This window comes from Saimiri boliviensis, chromosome X (genome assembly GCF_048565385.1).
Source record: "Saimiri boliviensis isolate mSaiBol1 chromosome X, mSaiBol1.pri, whole genome shotgun sequence".
Classification (NCBI taxonomy): Eukaryota; Metazoa; Chordata; class Mammalia; order Primates; family Cebidae; genus Saimiri; species Saimiri boliviensis.
Genome location: NC_133470.1, coordinates 61,055,929 through 61,075,847, shown reverse-complemented (window position 1 = coordinate 61,075,847; position 19,919 = coordinate 61,055,929). Strand labels below are relative to the sequence as shown.

At 45.9% G+C, this 19,919-nt stretch overlaps 1 protein-coding gene across 10 annotated transcripts in view; it reads right to left on the bottom strand.

The window, feature by feature from the left end:
• Window positions 1-799: 799 nt before the first annotated feature.
• NHSL2 (NHS like 2) overlaps window positions 800-19,919 on the bottom strand; it is a 248,776-nt gene continuing 229,656 nt past the window's right edge. For 5 of the 10 annotated variants that reach the window (XM_074391392.1, XM_074391395.1, XM_074391394.1 and 2 more), the window contains 3 exons: window positions 11,604-13,919; window positions 10,000-10,132; window positions 800-9,112 (listed from right to left, as the gene is read on the bottom strand). In XM_074391392.1, coding sequence (XP_074247493.1) covers window positions 8,791-9,112; window positions 10,000-10,132; window positions 11,604-13,919 — 2,771 coding nt within the window. In that variant the 3' untranslated portion in view covers window positions 800-8,790. Of the gene's footprint in view, window positions 9,113-9,999; window positions 10,133-11,598; window positions 13,920-15,132; window positions 15,265-17,676; window positions 17,873-18,162; window positions 18,291-19,919 lie in introns of those variants that run through there. The other 5 variants (XM_010332402.3, XM_074391390.1, XR_012515561.1 and 2 more) reach the window with 4 other exon arrangements.

Here is a 19,919-nt window from a genome sequence, read left to right as displayed (position 1 = left end):
TGTGTGTGTGTGTGTGTGTGTGTGTGTGTGTGTGTGTTGTGATTTATTAGTGAATTAGCCCTCACAGTCCAGGTTGAGAAACCATACTCACAGAGACACATACATCTCATCCATTCTTATCCCCCAGTGTTTATACGAAAAAAATGTGAAAATATGAATCTGAGCTTCAGACTCCCAAGAAGCATGAGGGATGGAGATGGGAGCAGGATAGAGAGAGACATGAAGAAGCTTTAGAACAGAATCCATATAGAGGTTCAGAAAACAGGAAGAAGTGGTGTGCTGAATGTCTCATGGCTGTGTTGTTGCATGGGCAATCTGAAGGAGCCCATCTCTAGGGGCTGAGGGTCCAGAAGGCAGGGAAAAACTGTGGGCACAGAATACCTTCTGCACCTCATTGGTTTTCTCACTAGGGCAGAGTGCTATGTCTAGAGCAAGTCCAAACTACATTAGGAAATGGATACATGGATATTCCGGGTTTAAAAACCAGCCTTTGGAACCTGGTAATTTCCCTAGGAAATCATAGGCTGAACTGGAATCCTATAGCCTGGGCTGACAGACTTTTCAATGACAGCCCTAACTCGTGATATTAGTATGAGGCAGGACAGGGTAGACCAGGGTGAGGGTCCCCAACCACAGATTTGGGGGAGAAGTTATGGGACAAAATAAATAAGAGAACTCAGAAATTCTCTCCTTCCAGTTTACCCCAAACCCAGGGAAGCAGAGGCACATTGGATAACAAGGATAGGTCTGGGGAAAAGAATGAGGGTTTCTACACTGAGGTAGTCAGTAATGAGAGAGAGAGAGAGAAAAAAAAGAGAGAGAGAGACAGAGAGCACTCACGAAGGACACCCTATTGAAGAGTAATGATCAGCATATGCAGTCCCTCTCCACCTGCCCCTGTGCAGTCAGACTGGTCTGACAATGCAGTATATGGGAAGGCAATGAACCACATCAGCTGCTGCACAACTCAGTTTTCACATGGGGCATTTCACAGAAATGCTTGTGCCAGAAGACAGTCTGAATCAGGGGTCAGCCTAAGGCTTTGCATGGCCCATGAGCTAAGAATGGTTTACATTGGCTGGGTGTGGTGGCTCACGCCTGTAATCCCAGCACTTTGGGAGGCCTAGGAGGCAAATCACAAGGTCAGGAGATCAAGCCCATCCTGGCCAACATGGTGAAACTCCGTTTCTACTAAAAATACAAAAAAAACTAGCTGGGCATGTTGGCATGCGCCTGTAGTCCCAGTTACTCAGGAGGCTGAGGCAGGAGGTTGCAGGTTGCAGTGAGCTGCGACCACACCACTGCACTCCAGCCTGGTGACAGAGTGAGATTCCATCTCAAAAAAAGAAAAAAAAAAAAAAAAAAAAAAGAATGGTTTATGTTATCCAAAGGTTGTGAAACAAACTAATGAACAAACAGCAGCAACAAAGAAGAATGTGCTACAGAGACCATATGTAGCCCACAAAGCCTAAAATAGTTACTGTCTTGACCTTTACAGAATTTGTCAATCTGCCACTTAGATGATGGGGGAAATCTCATCAATCAAGCCTCTGGGCATGCTCGAAAAGAGAAACCAGAGGAGATCCAGGAGAAACAAGGGAACAATGGAAAATAAATGGAAATGCCAAGCAATTTGATCAGTGTAACTCTAAAAGAGGCACAACTTGCAATTCCACAGAATAGTAAGGTAAACACGAACTAAGGAAGGAGGCCCTAACTAAAGAGAGAGCCACACTAAGGAAGATTATGCAAAGAATGTTCTGGAAAAAAGACTGCATGCAGAGCTTAGTACTGATTCGGGAGTTCTGTTACTGTTTGATAAGATGGAGATGGAATTTGAGCCCAGGGATTGAAAGAATATCAAGCCAAGTGAAATTTCTAGAACACAACTAAATAAATCATGAGCGTTTAACAGTCTGAAAATTTCTCATAGAGATTAAGAACGGAAGGTTAAAGTAGATTCTGGGAAAGCTAATATTGGTTGAGTTGTACGCTATTTTAAATAAACACCAAATACAAAAGTTTGCATTACAAAAAGCAGAGACATTATGCGACAATGACAAGAGGAAACTTGGTTTTTCAAAAAGAAATCACCAGAAGGTTCCTTTACATAGGAAGTTTACCTACTAAAAATGATACTTGATCTATAAAAAATTCATTTTTCATACAATTTTTAGGAAAATCATCCATTGTACTAAGTAGGGTGCACATATTGAATTTGGAGAGAAACGAATGTTTCTAAACTGAAAATCCAATTTGTCTTTGGATTAATGAATTAAAGAACTCTTGAACATTTTCCCTTACAGCATATATATTAGTTCATTTAAATACCTGGAAAATCTATGTGTCATAAAAGTAGAAACCAACTGTGGGTCTTCTATAAATGTAGTGCTTTCAATGAAACCACACTGGGCCTAAGGGCAGGAGACTTGGAATTGAAGCTGGGCGCTGACTCACTCTGTGACCTTGTATATAAGTTACTTGACCTTTCTGGGCCTCAGCTTTCTCATGTGTGAAATGAGAGAGGTTGGTCCCTTTCAGCTCTAACATTCCATGACTGCAGATAAATATAGAAATAAGATAAATACAACAATCTAGAAATAAGAAATATTCCCCAAAGTAAGCTTCAGGGTCAGTAGAAAAAGGTAGCAATGAAATATAATAAAAAGAATAAAATTTTAACTGCTAGCCAGGGTAAACATTATTTCATTTAAAAATTAATGAAAAAGTTTGTAATTTACAATTCATCAGGAAACTTCAGAACATACATATTGATATTTCTTTTTTTTTTTCCTTCTACTTTGGTAGAAAACATATTGATATTTCTTTGCCATCATACACATGGGGGAGGAATGAGTTTGAGGTGACTTGTACAATGAGCACAATGCTGCGTTTGCATGCATAACGTTTTATAAAATTGGATGTTAGAAAAAGCTCAAGACCACGTAAGGAATAAATGTTTATAAAGCTTGGCATTACAAAGAGGCTGAGAGGGGTTAACTAGTTGTTCCAGTTCAGATTTTGTTTTTGAGTTCGTTGCTATCAGATTCCACTATTTAGGCAAAAATCCTAAAATCAAATATACTTCTGCCAGAGCCTTACTGGAGAACAGCCACCATGGTGAAGACAGGTATTTAAGAGCTGGCAATGCCGAACAAACCTAACACCTTTCTCTTTTTTCCATTTGTGAGTTAAAAAAACATTTTTTTTTTAACCCAAAGCAGGCCAGATGTGCTGGCTAAGTCAAATCAAAGATTTTGCACGTTGAGCAATTAGTTGATCCAATATGATAAGTTGTTTTTTATTTATTTTTTTGAGCATATGCACCAGAGTCCCATAAAACATGAGAGTCCTCATTCTGACAATTTCTTAAAACCAAGCAAACATATGCCTGACCAAGATGACAACATACAAGTCTTGGCCAGAGACTGGTCATTATAATGAGAGCCAAAATAATGGGAAAGGTTGGAATCAGTTGGAGAGTGATGGCTATAGTGATTCAGGGGCTTGAAGGAGTAACATCATTGGAATGCACGCACACACACACACACACACACACACACACACAAACACACAAACACACACACACTCACTCCAGGGATGCTGCTGTTGCTGCTTCTGGAACTGCACTTTGAGAACCATTGACCTAGATTTTGGGCTTTAATGAGCAAAAGTATAATGCCCATTTCACATTGCTCATTACTCATGCAAATTTCTTCTTGCCAACCTTATTAAAAATGCCCCAGATGTGTGTCTATAACCATTTACTATGTATTCCTCTGTAAATCTGTTCAAAGTATTCTAAAACTTTGCTTATTTCATATTACATTTATATCATACTTTTTGCTGCCTTTTGACAAAGGCACTTCCTTATACCTCTTTCCCACTCTCTTGTCCTTTTAAATCCCTAATATCCTTGTCACTTGTTGCTGAAATACATCAAAGGCTTTGAAAGGACTGGGGGCTCTGGTATAGATATAGTCTCATTCTTACACGAAGCTGAACTAATAGCCCATAACAGAGATGAAGTGGGGAAAGCAGAAGCTTGTGTTCAGTAAAGTTGTACCTCCAATAAGTTTAATAATCACCACCAGTACTGGACGACTGACATTGGACATGGATTGGACAGTTTCACCTTTCACAAACAGGACACATTTTCACAGATTCTTTAAATTCTTGTATTCTTTTACTCAAATGGTAAGTAGTATTACTTCCATTTATGTAAAAATGTCAATGTACAGTATGAATGATCTAGGCCTTCTCAGTGGCTTTAGTAGCCATTTCTGAGAGTCCCTTGGTAGTAACCATATTGAATAGCATTGGGTATCAGGACAATTGAATTGACCATCAGCTATTAACTCAAATGATTCCAGGTGATTAAGATATTTTCTATATTCTGGAGTTAGGCGTCAGGGAATTTGGACTTTCCATGGTGAAAAAGACATTTCTACAACTAGTAGATGCCTAACATCCTGCAAGTAGAACCTCATTCCTTTGGTTTAAGGCTTTTTCCCCCTGTTAAAATGCAAGTGACCCTCAAAAGAGGTAGCATTAAGCCTTATAATCTCAAAGTAAATGAACTTATCCCTTTCCTGAGAGCATGTTTTTCTTAGAGAGGAGGAGAACGAAGTAGGAGGCACTGAGGAGAGTTGGTGCTGGGAAGCGAAGTTTGGGGAGAATGGAGCAGAAAGAGGAGAGGGAGGATCCTGGTGACAGACCTCAACTCAGTCACTCTTTTGTTGAAGGGCTGGCCCTGGGAGCATCCCTGCTGAAATGGGTGTTAACTTACCACCTGGAGCAGATTACTTAGAAATCAACTATGTTTTCCAATATTAACACTACTAAAGATTCTTTAATGTATAGGCATACAAAGACTTATAGCAATGGAAAAATAGATAGCAATAAAATATTTGGTGCAACAAGAGATAGGGAGTTACCGCCCATCCCAAATCAGGACTATACTTGTTCATAGGAAGAAGATAAACTGATATTACTTTAAAGAGTGCAAATCACAGGGCTGGGACGAGGGTAAGGCACTTGCATGGCCCTGAGAGCGGGCACCTCTTTGAATTTTGTGCCCTAGGCGCCTCGCTCACCTCACCCTAGTCCTGGCCCGAGCAAATCATATTAAAGCGAAAGCTCACCATTGTGTCACAGACTTGATGATAATGGAAGGCTGAATGAGTGAGGAATAGAGCACTGAGCATCAACTCGTCTTTTTCCCAAATTGTTCATTGATGAGAAAGACGGCAGGTACGTGGACAGATCTGCTCAGACTGACAGGTATGGAGAAAACTGCAATAGGGTCTGTGTTGTCTACATAGTTACACTGGATGTCAGGTGCAATGCTTGTTAGGAGAGCCTGGTAGGATCTCCTCTGTCTTTGTACGTTCAAGGTAATTTATCCAGATCAACTGGTCAGTTTGTGGTCATTATGCTAACATTAATTATTTTGCTTCCTGTTGTCTCACTTCCTTTATGGGTGAGTTGTTGTCTAGGGATGCAGTTCATGGGATTTGAGGCTGAGAGATAAGCTGGGGCTGGGGTGGGGGGAGGCCCAGTCGGGAGCTAAGGCAGGCCAAGCTGTGCAGGCAAAGGAGAGGAGACACTAGCAAAGCTTGCTATTGTACTAAGAATAACTACCCTCGCAAACATGTACTGACTATCCACCAAATGCAAAGCATCCTTGGTTACCAATTAACCTTCTCTCCAGGGGATAGTGACTAGATCAAAGTCAGGCTAGCAGAGCCATCTGTTGCTACTGGTTGGAATGGGGAGGAGAAAAGGGGGTAGGGATGACTTGAAATGGAAGCTGACCTTCTAGAGCCAACTTCATTTCACTCAAATCTCTTCTCTATTATACATTCAAAAATTATTATCATTATCATTTGTACTAGTAATTGTAGTAGTGGTGGGTTCTCTGTAAGCCTTCCTGAGGGGCTTTCAGCCTCTCTTCTCCAGTCGTGGCAGAGTAGGTGCAGAAGGCAGCAAACATTGTGGTAAGTGCCTGGGTGGGAGAGAGAGTGGTGTTATGATAATCAGAGGCAGGAGAGAGGTTGAGTGTTAGGAGTGGGGAAGATGCTTGGTGTTCTGTTAATCAATGATTAGTAGATGTTTTACAGTTTGGTTCTTTATTTGGGGCTACGTCTACCTGTTGCAAAATATTAAATGAGGCCAGGCACGATGGCTTACCCCTGTAATCCCAGCACTTTGGGAGGCCAAGGCAAGAGGATTGCTTGAGCCCAGGGGTCCAAGACCAGCATGGGCAACATAGCAAGGCCCCATCGTTACAAAAAATTAGTTTAAAATTTAAATGAATACTTCCAGTCTTAAATGTTCTCTCTAACCATACGATTTCTGCCCTGAATCCTCTTGTGCTAATGGGAATACCACTGGGTGGGGCACAGTGATGATGCAGAAGACACGCTAAAAATTCCAGGCATATAGGGTATTGTAGAGGAAGGCAAGACTAAAGGTAATGACAAACAAAAAGATGTCTGAGCATTCAGCTTTAGAATCTTTTGGGAAAACCTCCAGAGGTAGCAAGGTGAGGGGAAAGGCAAAGCCCACTAGAAGTAGTAAACAAGAAACTTCCAGAAAAGTCAGCAGAAGTAGCAAGGCCTATATTATGTGAGTCCCATACTCAGCTTTAAAGTTTAACTACTCATAATGGTTCCCAAGGAGCAGACCCTGGTGTTCTTTCACTTTTGCTAAGCAAAAGCACAAACACCACTTCATTTTCTACAGAGGAAAATATTTGTTTTCTGGAATTCTGAGTCTGGAGCAGACAAATGTGGCATTCATATATAAACTGAGGCCAAGGATGAATTGATTTTATTTCAGGCAAAAATCCCTAAAATTTGGAATTTGGTTAAGACCTTCACACCAAGTAGTTCCAATACCTTCAAAAGCAACTGGGCCTAGCTATTTATTATTTTAAGTGTCTTCTTTCTAAATCGGAAAGAAGTACTCATTGCAAGGGAGTTGGGGGGACCTGGCCTGCTTCCATAAATCTCAGATTCAGAACTCTAACAAGAAAGGGTCTAGGCCTGGGGCTTCTCTTGTGAGAGAAGTTTTCTCAGTACTTTTTCAGCTGCTCGGTCCAGCTGGAGTGTGGGCAGTTGAGCTAAGACATAGCTTCTCATTGGGCAATACGACCTATCAAAGTTGAGATCTGTTTATCTCTGGAACTCTTACTGCATCCTCCAGGAGGTTGACCATTGAATCTGTTGGGTGGGGGGTGACGTAGGAAGGGGCCAGGGAACCCTCTTTGTGAAGCACACTACGATTTCATTCTACTGTTCTTTTTGCCTCTTGAAGACGGTAGACAATTAACTTTCCATCATTGATCAGCAGATTTTCTTTGCTCAATGCTTTGTCTCCCCCACCACCAACCTCCCAGAAATCAGGCATACAAAAATCAAATGAATCACTGCTCTTGCTCTGCTTAGAAAATTGAGCTGACAAGCATAGTTAGTGCCTATGAGCTTCATGGGGGTGGGGGTGGGGTGAGGTCACAATGATTATTCTGAAGCTCTTTCAGTATGCCATTTACCCAGGTTCTTATGCTCTCCCCCTGCAATGTTAGTTGAAAGCTGATCAAACAGCAGAACCCAAATGGCAAGAAGTAGCCCTTTGTGTGTGTGTGTGTGTGTGTGTGTGTGTGTGCATTGTGGGCCATAGCAACTGGCAAGACGGCCTTTTAGGTTTTGGATAGATCCTTTCAGTTTATATGTTCTTGGTTTTTGGAACAGATTCAGACTTCCTTTAAACAAAACCAAACCAACCACAAACCATGATCTGAATTGACTGGTAAGGGGCAAGATGCACTTACTTTCATTCTCCTTGCGCCTTTGATGATGCTGTTCTTTCAGTTAATCACTTCCTGTAATGAATGTTATATGCAAATGAAATGAGAGTTCTTAGAATGCAGCATGAGCTGGGCACAGATCCTGTCTATCACTGTTGACAGACCCATGGAGGATATCAAGGTGCACTTGTGAGTTACCTCGGCTAGATCTGAGTGAACAAATGGCTGTCTTGTTTGTCGGTCAAGCTTTGTTCATTCAAAGCAACCCAGTCCTGGTCTTTTCTAGCTAATGTGGGGGGATCTATATGTTTATTGAAACTCGTCACCCTGATCTCCGTGTAGACAATCAAACTGAAAAAGGCATTAAGTTTCTGGACGGAGTCACAGTCATATTTTGCACCACAAAAGCCATCCAATCAACCCCATGCGGAAATAAGTATACCCTGCAAACCTCTCGTGAGTGCAGGGGAAAGCTAAACTGTGGTTGAGGAGGCATCAGAGTCTTTCTGTATTTGTACACAGAGCCATCAGAGCCTCCCCAGGAAAGTGAATAATGAGCAATGGCGCCCTGCGCCCCCCAGGTTTGGCAGCCTCCAATACGCTCTCACACTGCACTCCTCAGTGACAGAAGCCAGGGATGGAGCAGCCGGGTCATTGAATTGAAAAACTGGCACACGTGCCCTGGCATCTGAAAATTTCTTCTTAGTTAGTGCACACCACTGGGGGAAAGTAAGAAGAAACTCGGGAGTCAGTCATGACAAGCTTATAAGTATGAAAACATAAAAATGTCTGAGGATGATTAAGTGCCAGATGGCTTTAGCTCTAGATGAAATAGCCTCTCTCCTGCTGTCCAGAGTATGAGTTAATGTGAAAGAAATGTAGGCTCTGCTGTTATTCCCACGGTTCTGTTTAAAGACCCTTTCTCTTCCCCTTTCTCTACTCAAATTTAGTAAGTAAACCCTGCTTGTTGAGCCCAGGGCTTAGATACTGGGGTTATCGGTGGTTTCATAGTCTTTTGAAAATTGTGCAATAATTCTCCTAGCCAGTGGGTTAGTGGTCTTCAGCAGTTCAGCTGCTGAGGGACGAGACCTTGGAGTTGCCTTACTTCCCTTCTTCTGTAGCAAGGCCTTGAAATCGTCGTTTCTGCCGGCATCTAGGTTGGCACCGCTGCCTGACCCTGCGGTGGTGGTAGACTCACTGATTGGAAACTCAGCTGTGTTTTTTATTGGTGAGTGGGAGCTCGCTCTGCCGCCCACAGAGGCCTCACCAGGTTCCTTCCAGCCGAGCAGCTTCCTTTTGGACCTAGATAAGAGGAAGTCTGGTTTGAGTGAGTTCACGCAGCAGACATTTACCAATGCTTCACAGAACCCCATGTCTGTGACACAATCCAGGCGGCAGCCCTGCAAGCAGTCATATTGACTTGCTTTTTCTCGCTCTCATCTCTAAATCCTCAGAGCCCCTTGTTGGACCTTTCTGTCCCCACATTCCTTTCAATGCCCCCAGCTGGAGTCACTTGTCCTGTGCCTGTAGGCTCAGTTCTGCCCAGGTTCAGGGACCAAGGATGAATTTCAGGAGTCAAGGCTAGTAGCTCAGCGACTCTGAATCAGGACAGCCTGGGGACTGATCCTGTTCTGAACTGGTGCTGTAGCTCCAATAATAAACTCTTGCCAGTTTTCTTGTCACTGAACCCCTGCCTTGTAACGCTGTCCAATAACTAGTCCCCATCTAGTTCCTCCTTGCCTAAGTTCCTGTTTTGATATGCTGCCTGGTGCTCCACTTCACCTCTTGATGGGAGTTTTTGGTCCAAGGAATTCTGTTAAGGGTTAAACGTCTCTGACTATAGACAGAGCTAAGAGAGAGCAGATGGAGCCACAATAGGCCAAGTGGTTGCTAGGAGACGAGGGGCCTCTCACTCGGCACCTGGTCCTCCTCTCCTCTCCCTTCCTCCACTTTACCCAGTGATGTCAGTGAATTTAAGCTGGGAGGCCCGAGACTGTGCTCACATATATGGGTATCTGAACTTTGCCTCCAGATGCAATTCTAATGGCTGCTTAGAGGCAGCAGTTTTTCTCATTTTTAATTTTTTTCTTTTTCTTTTACAGTTAGGATTTCAAAATGGAATAGCAGTTTTTCTTTAAGTACAAGGAGGGAAGGCAATTGCAATTAGAATTAAGGAAATTGGTGCAGACCTGTGTATCACAGTAAATAAATCTTCAGTTGTGCGTGAAGCCACAAACACGTCATCATCATCCTCCGCAATCCATTCGGCTGTTTTATCACTGATTAAACTTTTTTCTTCGGTGCCTTGTTCCACAGAGCTCCCTAGATATAAACACCAAAAGGAATGACTTTGACCACAATAGATAGGACAAAGTGCATTCTCATATGTTATTTCATTTGATGTTCAAAGCAACTCTGTGAGAGCAGCAGGGTGGAGAGAGATTTTTTAATATCTCCATTTTGCAGAAGAGGAACATGAAGTTCAGAAGCTTAATGATTTGCCCAAGGTGGAGTGAGTGGTGAAGTTCAGCATGGATTCCTGTTCTCTCATGCCTTTGTCATTACAACAGGTGGCCTGAGCATTCTCTTGTTTTAAAACTGTGTATCATTTCTCTAAATGAAGGAGCTGGGAGTGATCTAAAGTAGTGACTCTCACCTGGTGGGTGAGAGTGGGACCTATCTGAATCTCAGAGGGGAGCCTGTGGAGTCTGAGGAAGCGTTTTCTACAACTACCTATGGCTTTGATTTATTTGATTGGCTTAGTCATGATTGACTTATATTGAAAGTCCAAACCTGCATACAGAAGGCCATGAGATTTTGACTTTTGGTGTTAAGGGCTCAGAAAAAGATGAGAAACATGGATGAACCCTGACAACATTAAGCTAAGTGGAATAAGCCAGTCACAAAAAGACAAATACTGTATGATTCCACTTATATGAGGTGTCCAGAGTCAAATTCATAGAGCCAGAAAGTAGAATGGTGGTTGCAAGGGAGGAATCTGCGGGGAGAGGGAAAGAGGAGTTGTTGTTTACTGGGTACAGAGTTTCAGTTTTGCAAGATGAAAGGAGTTCCGGAGATTGGTTGCTCAACAATGTGAATGTGTTTAACAGGAATGAACTGCACGCTTAAAAATGGTCAAGATGGTAAATGTTATGTGTACTTTACCACAATGAAAACAAAAAGAGACAGAAAAAGAAAGGATGAGAAATGTTACACATTATGTTTTATGGTTCCAGGAAGAGCCAAAGAACTCAAACCACCTAAGAAAGTGAGTTCCCTTTCCTCTGGAAGGCACAAACAGAGGCTGCTGGTGGCAACATATTTCATTGTTTCAGATGCCTCCAAGCCTGCCATGGCACTTGAATTCAGTCTGGAGGGGGGGCTACTGAGTCCCATGCAGGGAACTAAGTTCAGTGCAGCCAATGAAAAGTACTGTACAGTAAGGTGGAGAAGTAGTTCCCATGACAGGATGCCTGCTTGACTAGGGAGGTGGGATGCTGAAGTCCTAGGGTACTAGAACCTAGCTTGATTTCATTATCTCAGAAGTAGGGTTTAGAGGGGAGAGTGGCCTAAACTGGGCCTTAGAGATCTGCCTTGGGCCAGTCTTGATCTCAAGGGCAGTAAGGCCGGCACATGGTTCCTATTTAGAGTAAGCCAAACCCTCAAGAGGTGCCCACTACTGACTTGAGATCAGGATAATTATTCCGGGGCATCTGCTTCCATCTCTGGCACTCCACTCTCACCCTCATCTCTCCTGTGATTGCAGGGAAAAGCCAGCAGACAGTATACTAACCCAGAGGGCTTGCCTCCCTTTCACTGTCAGCCTGTGGAGTTGAAGTCATTCTTTGACCAGGTGATTGCAGGTCATTGCCAGCTGGGAGACACTTGGCGTCTTCCTCCAGCGTGATGATGGGGCTGAGAGAGAGCCTTGGTTCTGACACACAGGCCTCCATTTGAGCTGTGGGAGAGGTGAGAGGCAGGTACAGCACGCTGGGTTTTTTTGGTACGGGAGGTGGAATCTTGCTTTTCTTTTTCTCAGCTTCTTCCTGGCTCTGGAGGCTAATTCTTTCAGGCAAGGCTCTCACCTTGGGGCCCTCGTCCTCCACACTTCCCTGGGGAGGCTGCTGTGTTCCTGAGAAGAAAGCACCAGAGGAACTGGCAAAAGGCATGAAAACAAGAGATGAGAGTGCTGTTGACTCCCCAGGGCTTCTGCCATCTGGGAAGCTGGAGGACTTTGGTTTCCGCACCACCGTGTAGCTGTCTTGAGGGAGTTGTCTCGCATGTTGAATTGAGCTCCTGGGGGGCATAGCCAAGGTTGGCGAAGTTAGTGGGTACTCCTCGGGGACAGATGGTGGCTTGTGAACCAAGCTTGGAGGCCTTCGGGCCACTGGAGGCTTCTCAGCTACGGGAGGTTTCATCTTTCTCTCTGGCAAGGTGAAGACTTCTGCTCTGGTTTCCTCGGCACAGTCAGGGCTCTCAATGTCATCTTCCGGCTCAGACTTGCTGACCGACCTCAGGCGAACAGAACGTAGGTCGGACTGAGTAACCATAGGCATGATTGGCTGGTTGGGACTAGTTTTCTGGGCCAGCTTGGCACCAAAATTTGTCTCTGAGTGATGCCGACTCACCTTGGTTTTGCTTCGGATGGAGATACTCATCCCAGACAGATCCAGGTTGGGTGAAGAGGTCAGTGGTAGGTCAAATGATAGCCGTGACTTGGAAAATCTCTCCATTGGTGACATTGGGGGTAGCGATGATTTCCTCTCAGGTACCACTGGACGTACTCGGACACTGCTGCTTGCATGGGGTAAGTGGCCCATGGTCAAGGACATGGAAACAGTGGGAGTTGGTGTCTCTGACTGGCTGGAGTAGCCACTGGAGGGTGACATCAGTCCCGGGGGCCTTCCTGGGGAGGATATCTCCCTAGCTTCCACTTCAATGGAGAGTTGGGAAGGTGTAGTGGCTCTGGAGGTGGAAGGCGAGGCAAGAGACTCTGAGCTGCCCTGAACTTGGGTGCACTCAATGACTGTGGTGCCGGTGGCAGTGCTGGAGCTGGACAGGGATTGGTAAGTGTCACCAGACTTCCAGTCAGTAAGATACCAGTGGTGGGAGAATTGTGTACCTTCTGGATCTTTGAGGTTTGGCACAGCTGGGTGACCCTGAGCATCTGGGTGGCACGAGTGACGTCCTTGGTGTTCCAAGGAGAGGCAAAGACTCTTGGGCCTCTGGTCCTTGGATAGTGCTTCAGGCAAGAGGCCTGGCTCATCTTTGACTAGTGAGACACTGCGTGTGGGTGGGGAAGGCTTCTTTTTGGCCTTCCTGAGTGAGATACTCTTGGACCTCTGCCTTCTGTGCTGGGCCTCTTGTTGGGCACTAAGGGAGGCGATGTTGTCAGCACTGTTACTGCCCTCAGAGCTCGTACTGGCAAAAGGCAAGGCACAGGCCTCACTGGCCTTCTGCTCCTCATCATAGTCAACATCTGCGGTGCCTGAGTCTGTGGGCACAGACAGTGACCGCTCCCGGAATCTGCTGGCTCCACCGGGGCCTGTCTCCAGCCTCGAGGTCCCACTGGTCAGAAGGCCAACCTTGGAGGGTCTTTCTGTCATGTGCCTTCGCTGAATAAGGCGCTCAGGGTAGCCAGCTGACCCACTGCATCCTGCTGGGTTATCACGAGCGACAAGGAGAGTAGCAGCCTCCTTAGGAACCAGAGGTGGGACTGTGTTCACAGAGACCCAAGAATTCCCACAGGAAGGATTTTTCCCACTTTCATTGACTTGATTGTTCTTGCTGGTGGCACTTGGAGTCATGTAGGTAAAAGCATCTCCCTTCCAGGAAGTGGAGGTTGATTCTGTAGGTCCATTGCAAGAACTGGGGACACTGTACACCATTCCCATGCTCTCCATGCCAGGAGGGTTTGGGCCACTCTGTGCCTGGTGAGGTTCGTCCGGCTCACTGGAAGGAGTTTTCAGTACTGGCGAGGAAAGGCTTGGGAACCGAGCGTCCTGACCATCTGCAACTCTTCCATGAACCCCTTCCGGAGCTGAGTGACTGGGCCTGATGTCGGAGGTGGTCGAGTGGGCCACAGTGCCTGCTGGGCTGTGGCTGTGACCTGGAGGAAAGAAACACAGAACATGAGCACTGCAGCAAGGGATCTCCCACCAGCTGTTTTGAGACAGCAGCACCAACTTTTTGCCAAGAAGCATTTTTGCCAACAGTTTGGTCAGAATTCCTTGGTTCTTCTCTTCCATAGATGAGGATGCTGGGGAAGTTGGGTCCTTGTCCGTCACCCCACAGTGAATCACAGGGTGCCCTTGAATGGTCCAGATGGCTGCCAAATACTTTCCAGCTTTGATTATTCCCCTTAGAGCTGAAGTGTCATGTGGGACTACCTTGCATTTTTCCCATACTTTCACCCCAGGCTCATAAAACTATCACAGACCTCAGTGTTCATCCATTCAGCGATGAGAGCAGAGGCTTTCGAACTAAGGACAGCATGGTGTGACTTTTGGCTCCAGCAGTAACTCTGGAGTACGACCAAGCTGCAAAGCTTAGAGTCTGGTTGCATTGTTTGCACCTGTCACTTTTAGGCTTTGCAACATAAGGCTGAGGATAACCTGTAGATGTGAGGAAACCGTTTGGATGTTCCAAATCCCCAAAGGTTTTCTCGTACACACAAACAATACTATCATGTCATTATTATTAGTAGTAGTAATATTATGACTACTACTGCTATGAGAATTTGTAGTAACAGCCACCATTTGTTGGGCACTGACTATGTACCAGGCACATGGTAGGCAAGTTACATACAATAACACTAATCTTCATGCTAATTCCACTGGGTTGGTATTATTATCCCCCCTTTATAGATGAAGAAGCTGAGGCTCAGAGAAGTTATGTAACTTGGCCAAGGTCTTCCGGTTAGTAAGTGCAGAGGCCAGGGCTCTTATCCTCTGCTATCTCCCTGGGCTGTGCTCTTTGGCCAGCATTCACTTAATGGTAGTAATGGTTCTGTTAAGATGATGGTGAGGATCCCTCTCCCCTCATCTATTTGTCTAAATTTGGCATATCTGGTTATATTACATTTATAATGGGAAACAATGTAATGGATTCATTAGCCCGGGAGACCTACTCTCCGTATTCAGTTGCCGCCCTTGATGAGAGGCACTTAGCTATTCTTAATTACCATACTGGCTTTTTCAGGACATTCGAGGGCCCCCCTCCCAATTATTCCTGTTCCCCATCACCACAATATGACCTGAGTGGCAGGATTGGTGGGAGTGGGTAAGGGAAATGGACTGGGGAGTCAGCTGTGGTGGGGTCACCTTGGTCTCGCTGGGAAAAGTTAGAGAATCCAATAATGGTCCGCCTCCGCCTCAGGGTGGACTTGGGGTTCACGGCTGTCTCTGTGTTAAACAATGAGTGTCGCAAACTTGCATGTTTATCAAACTGCTGCCCTGTAGCCAAAATAAAGACACTTGGGTGCATCCTGATTTCTGTTTAAAGCATAGTGGAAACTGGCCCAAGGTAGAGAGAAGGAATGATGGCAGTCGTGATGAGCATGAGTAGCGTCTAAGGCAGGTGGCACTTCTTCCCCATCCTTCCCAATTTGGCCCTGGGCATGCATGCTGGGTTTCTCAGGCATGGAAGTGGCAGTGGTTTTCAACACTGGGGTACATATTGAAATCCACTGGTCAGCTGTTGAAACTGCAATACCTGGCCCCCACCCCAGAACACTGAAATCTCTGGGAGTAGGGCTCACATAGAAGCATTTTCTAGAAGTCTTCAAGTGATTATTCAGAGGTACAGTCAGGGGTGAGAACCACTGGTGTAGAGCAGCAGGCTGCGACTAGATGCTGCTTGACTGTGATCTTTTCTCAGAGAAGGCCTTTATATGGGCCAGGTGAGGCCAGTGTCTCCAAGAGGCTGCCCTACTGCCCTCCACCATCCAGGAAGATGCCTGATAGTCTGTCACCTCGTCACATTTTACCAAATCTGGCCCACAGCATAGTGATTGAGCTCTATTTCCTTCTCTCTCTCTCTTTTCTTTTCTGGCACTGATTTTTTCAATTCAGGAAAATTATTGACACAAATTATAGTTATCGTTTCCTCTGAGTTACATGACACTTTCAAAATACCTGTTAATTCAGTTTGTTTACTGACTTGATAATGTTTTTAAATTTAATAAAATTAAAATGGAAGATTTACTTAGTAATATGCCTTACTTAATATTATCAAAAATTTTTTTAGAGCTCTATTTCTCTTAAAGTGCTAGGTCAGTCTTTGGGTTCTGGAAAATACTTGGGTCAGAGTCAGGGCAAGGCAGGGTGATGGGGCAAGGTCTGTGGTCCTCCTCCCTTTCTCTCATTCAGCAGCTGGCTAGCCAGACCCTCCCCCACCAGCCGCACAGCCGCATACATTCACAGATATCTCAGCAGGTGGCTCTGTGGGCAAAGCTCAGGGACAGCCTCACTGAGAGGAAGACAGACATTTATTTGTTTATTTAGAGACAAAGTCTCACTATCACCCAGGCTGGAGTGCAGTGGTGCAATCTCAGTTCATTGCAACCTATGACTCCTGGGGTCAACTGAGCCTCCCACCTTAGCCTCCCAAGTAGCTGGGGTCACAGGTGTGCGCCACCACACCTGGCTATTTTTTTGTATTTTTGGTAGCGATGGGGTTTCACCATGTTGTCCGGGCTGATCTTGAATTCCTGAGCTCAAAGTATCCACCCACGCCAGCCTCCCAAAGTGCTGGAATTACAGGCGTGAGCCACTGTGCCTGGCCAAGATAGACATTTAGACACAAAATGTTCAACATCACTTCTGGAGTCTTTCCTCATCAGCCCTCACTCCTTTTGGTATATTTCCCTAGGCTGTGGGCTCTATTTCCTGCCTCTGATTTTCTGAAATGATGCCAGTGATAGTGGAGGACCCCATATCCAGGGAGCATTGCCATGTGTGGCCAGAGCTGTCCTCCTCATCTTCATCAACATTTCCCAGCAGAGCACAGGCTAGCGCTGGCTCACAGGACCCCTCTGATCCTTTTAGGTTACTGAGGTCATAGTTTCATCATGTCACTGGCCCTATCTCCTCAAATGACTGGCCCTCCTTCTATTTACCTTACAGCTGATGGAGGGTAGATCATGGATTAATAGTGAGCATGGTATAGTGTGCCATATGCCCCCAGAGCCACAGCCAGCTGGGCTACCTATAATTCATCATGCTACCCACTCTCAAAGTTGTACTGGGTCCCCTTTTGGTCTTTTTGGCCAAAGGACCTTTATAACACTTATTTTGGTCTTTTTGGCCAAAGGACCTTTATAACACTTATTTTCTTGAAAACTTGCCAAACAAGTTGAGGAGGCCCACCTTGCTAGAAGACTAATGTCCAGCAAAAGTGCCACCAGACCTTTGGTCTGTGTCCAGGTGTGATCCTCCCTTGTTACCACCAGCACTCCAAACCCCATTCTCCTGCTTTGACTCCTGTCGGTGTACTGCAAACCCAGCTCTGGGCACAAGAACTTGTCTTTCCCAGACCCAAACAGAACTCATAAACTTTAAGTTTCCATATATGCTCTGATGAGCACACAAATTCATAAGCCTTTCGAGCTTTCTGTTAAGAAAATTAAGTTTGCTATTAAATGGTCTCATTAGGGTGGCAGTGCCAGGAAGGGGTGAAGAAAGAGCAGCCAGAGCCCCCTCTTCTGCATGCCTCCGTTCCCTGGCGAGAGCCATGACTGTGACAGCGCAAGGTGAGCTGGCAGCAAAGAAAGTCTCACTTCCCTCCCCCAGCACCCAGTGCATTGAAGAGGATGGCCTGTAGAGGGATGAAGGGAAGCAGCCAGAGGTGGTGCTAAGCAACTCTACCAGAGATGTTGATGGGCACAATGTCAGACTGTGTGGAGCAAGGCTGAGGCCACCGCTTCTCCTCTAGGAAGGGCGGAGGGAAGAAGCTATTCCAGGCAGTTTGCTTGTCGGCTGTGGTAGACAGGCTCAGGGAGGCCTCCGGGGCCCTCACACCCTGGGTGGTAGTTTCATCCTCACTCAGCTGCCGTTTTGTAGGCTGTTGGGAGAGAAGGTGATGGAAAGGGTGTACTCCTGCCTGGCGATGAGCCAGTGCCCACAAGGTGGCTGTTTAGGCTGGGTAGTTGGAGGCTTCATCTGGGAGGCAGAAAAGTGTGGACAGGCCGCCAGGCCAGACGCCTGCTGTGCAGGGCCCTTCTGGGTGGGGCCTCAGGGTAGCTCTCCTGGTGAGCAGAGGTGAGCAGCTTCCAGTGGGTAATGTAAGCAGCTGGAGGTCTCCTGTCAGTGGGTGCATGCTGGCTCTCCCAGGTGGGGGATGAAGCAACTCACCATCAATACAAACTCCAGACGCCTGGCAGACTGGGGCCTTGGGTTGGGGGTGGGCTCAGGGGCCTCATCAGAAGAGCGAAAGGTCTGCCCCAGAAGTCTGGCCTCCGAGTAGTGTTCCTCATATTCTTCTGAAAAATAGCACAGTGGAGACACACTCTAGGGTGCCACGGCCAAGCGCTGGGCTGGGGAAGGGTCACTAGCCAGGGCTCCTGCTCTAGCTGTGAGGCCTGACTCTCATTGTTTCTTTAGGCTATTTCCGGGTGTTTGAGATTTGGAAATGGAAAAGTGCTTGCTTCCCAGGATCATGAGGGTTGAGAAGAGAAAGTCAGTATATTCATGCTGTGGTGGTTTGGGGACCAAGCCCTTATCTCAATAACCCTCACCTTGAGTGCTCAATTATGAAAAGAGGTTCAGGATGCAGACACCTTTTGCTACTTTGGACTGCAAGGTCCTGTCTTTGAAGCCCTGCAGCTCTTCAGGTTTTCTGCGACCCTACCAAGGAAATGACCTGTGTGAAGCAAGAAGAGATTTACACCCAGAAGTCCAATCTGGAGTTCTCTCTTGGATGTCAAGAATTCTTACTTGAGCTTTTGTGGGTCAGGTTCCCTGCACCTTAGTCCCGCTGTGAATGGTGTCAGGTCTAGGAGGGCTAAGGTGAAGGAGAGGGAAGGAATAGGTAACAGCCTAAAAGAGGCAGAAGTTCAGTGGCATCATCAGTGAATAAGGAAGCACAAGATTTGAATGGGGTTGATTGAAGTGATGAATTTGATGAATACATGAAGACAGTAAGAGTAGAGAAGGAACATTCATGCTCACTGTACACCGACAAAGACTCTTAGAATCATAGAGATTTGGGGTTGTTTTTAGGGTTCTTTGATCCAACACCTCATTCTGTGTCCAGACTGCCTCCTCAGTAGCCCTTTTAGGTGCTTCTTCAGCCTCAGTGCACACACCTGCAGGTAATGGGAGCTCCCTCCCTCCCAAGGCAGCTCATTTCTTCCATGGACAGTTGGGGCTGTCAGGCATGTCAGAAAGTTCTTCCTTATCTGGAGGTGGAATGTGCCTCCTTCTGGGTTTCCACCCACTGGTCCTAATTCTGCCACGGTAGCAACACAGAGCACATCGACTCTTTTGCTATGTGGCAACTCCTTTGTTATCTGAACAGAAGGCTCATGGTGACCCTTGGCATCTTGCTTTTCCAAGGTCACCACTGCCCTGGTAGGGGGTGGGGGTTATGGCTGTCATCCTATTGGTGGCCCATCAGCAGTTTTCTAGTCGCTGTTAGAGTTAACCTTCATTAATATAGATAAAGGAGTGCTGACGAGACCTCTTTTCATGCTTAATATCCACTAAGCACCTCTTGGGGGATGAGGAGGAAATCCAGCTGTGTTCCAGGTGCTTCTGCAAACCTAAGGGTAGTAAGATATGAATTTTTTTTTTTTTTTGAGATGGAGTCTCGCTATGATGCCAAGACTGGAGTGCAGTGGTGTGATCTCAGCTCACTGCAGCCTCCGCCTCCTGGAGAATCAAGCGATTCCCTTGCCTCAGCCTCCTGAGTAGCTGGAATTACAGGTGCCTGCCACCACGCCCGGCTAATTTTTGTGTTTTTAGTAGAGATGGGGTTTCACTATGTTGGCCAGGCTAGTTTTGAACTTCTGACCTCAAGTGATCCTCCCTTCTTGGCTTCCCAAAGTGCTGGGATTACAGGCGTGAGCCACCGTGCCCGGCGGTAAATGTGATTCTTTACATCGAGAAGC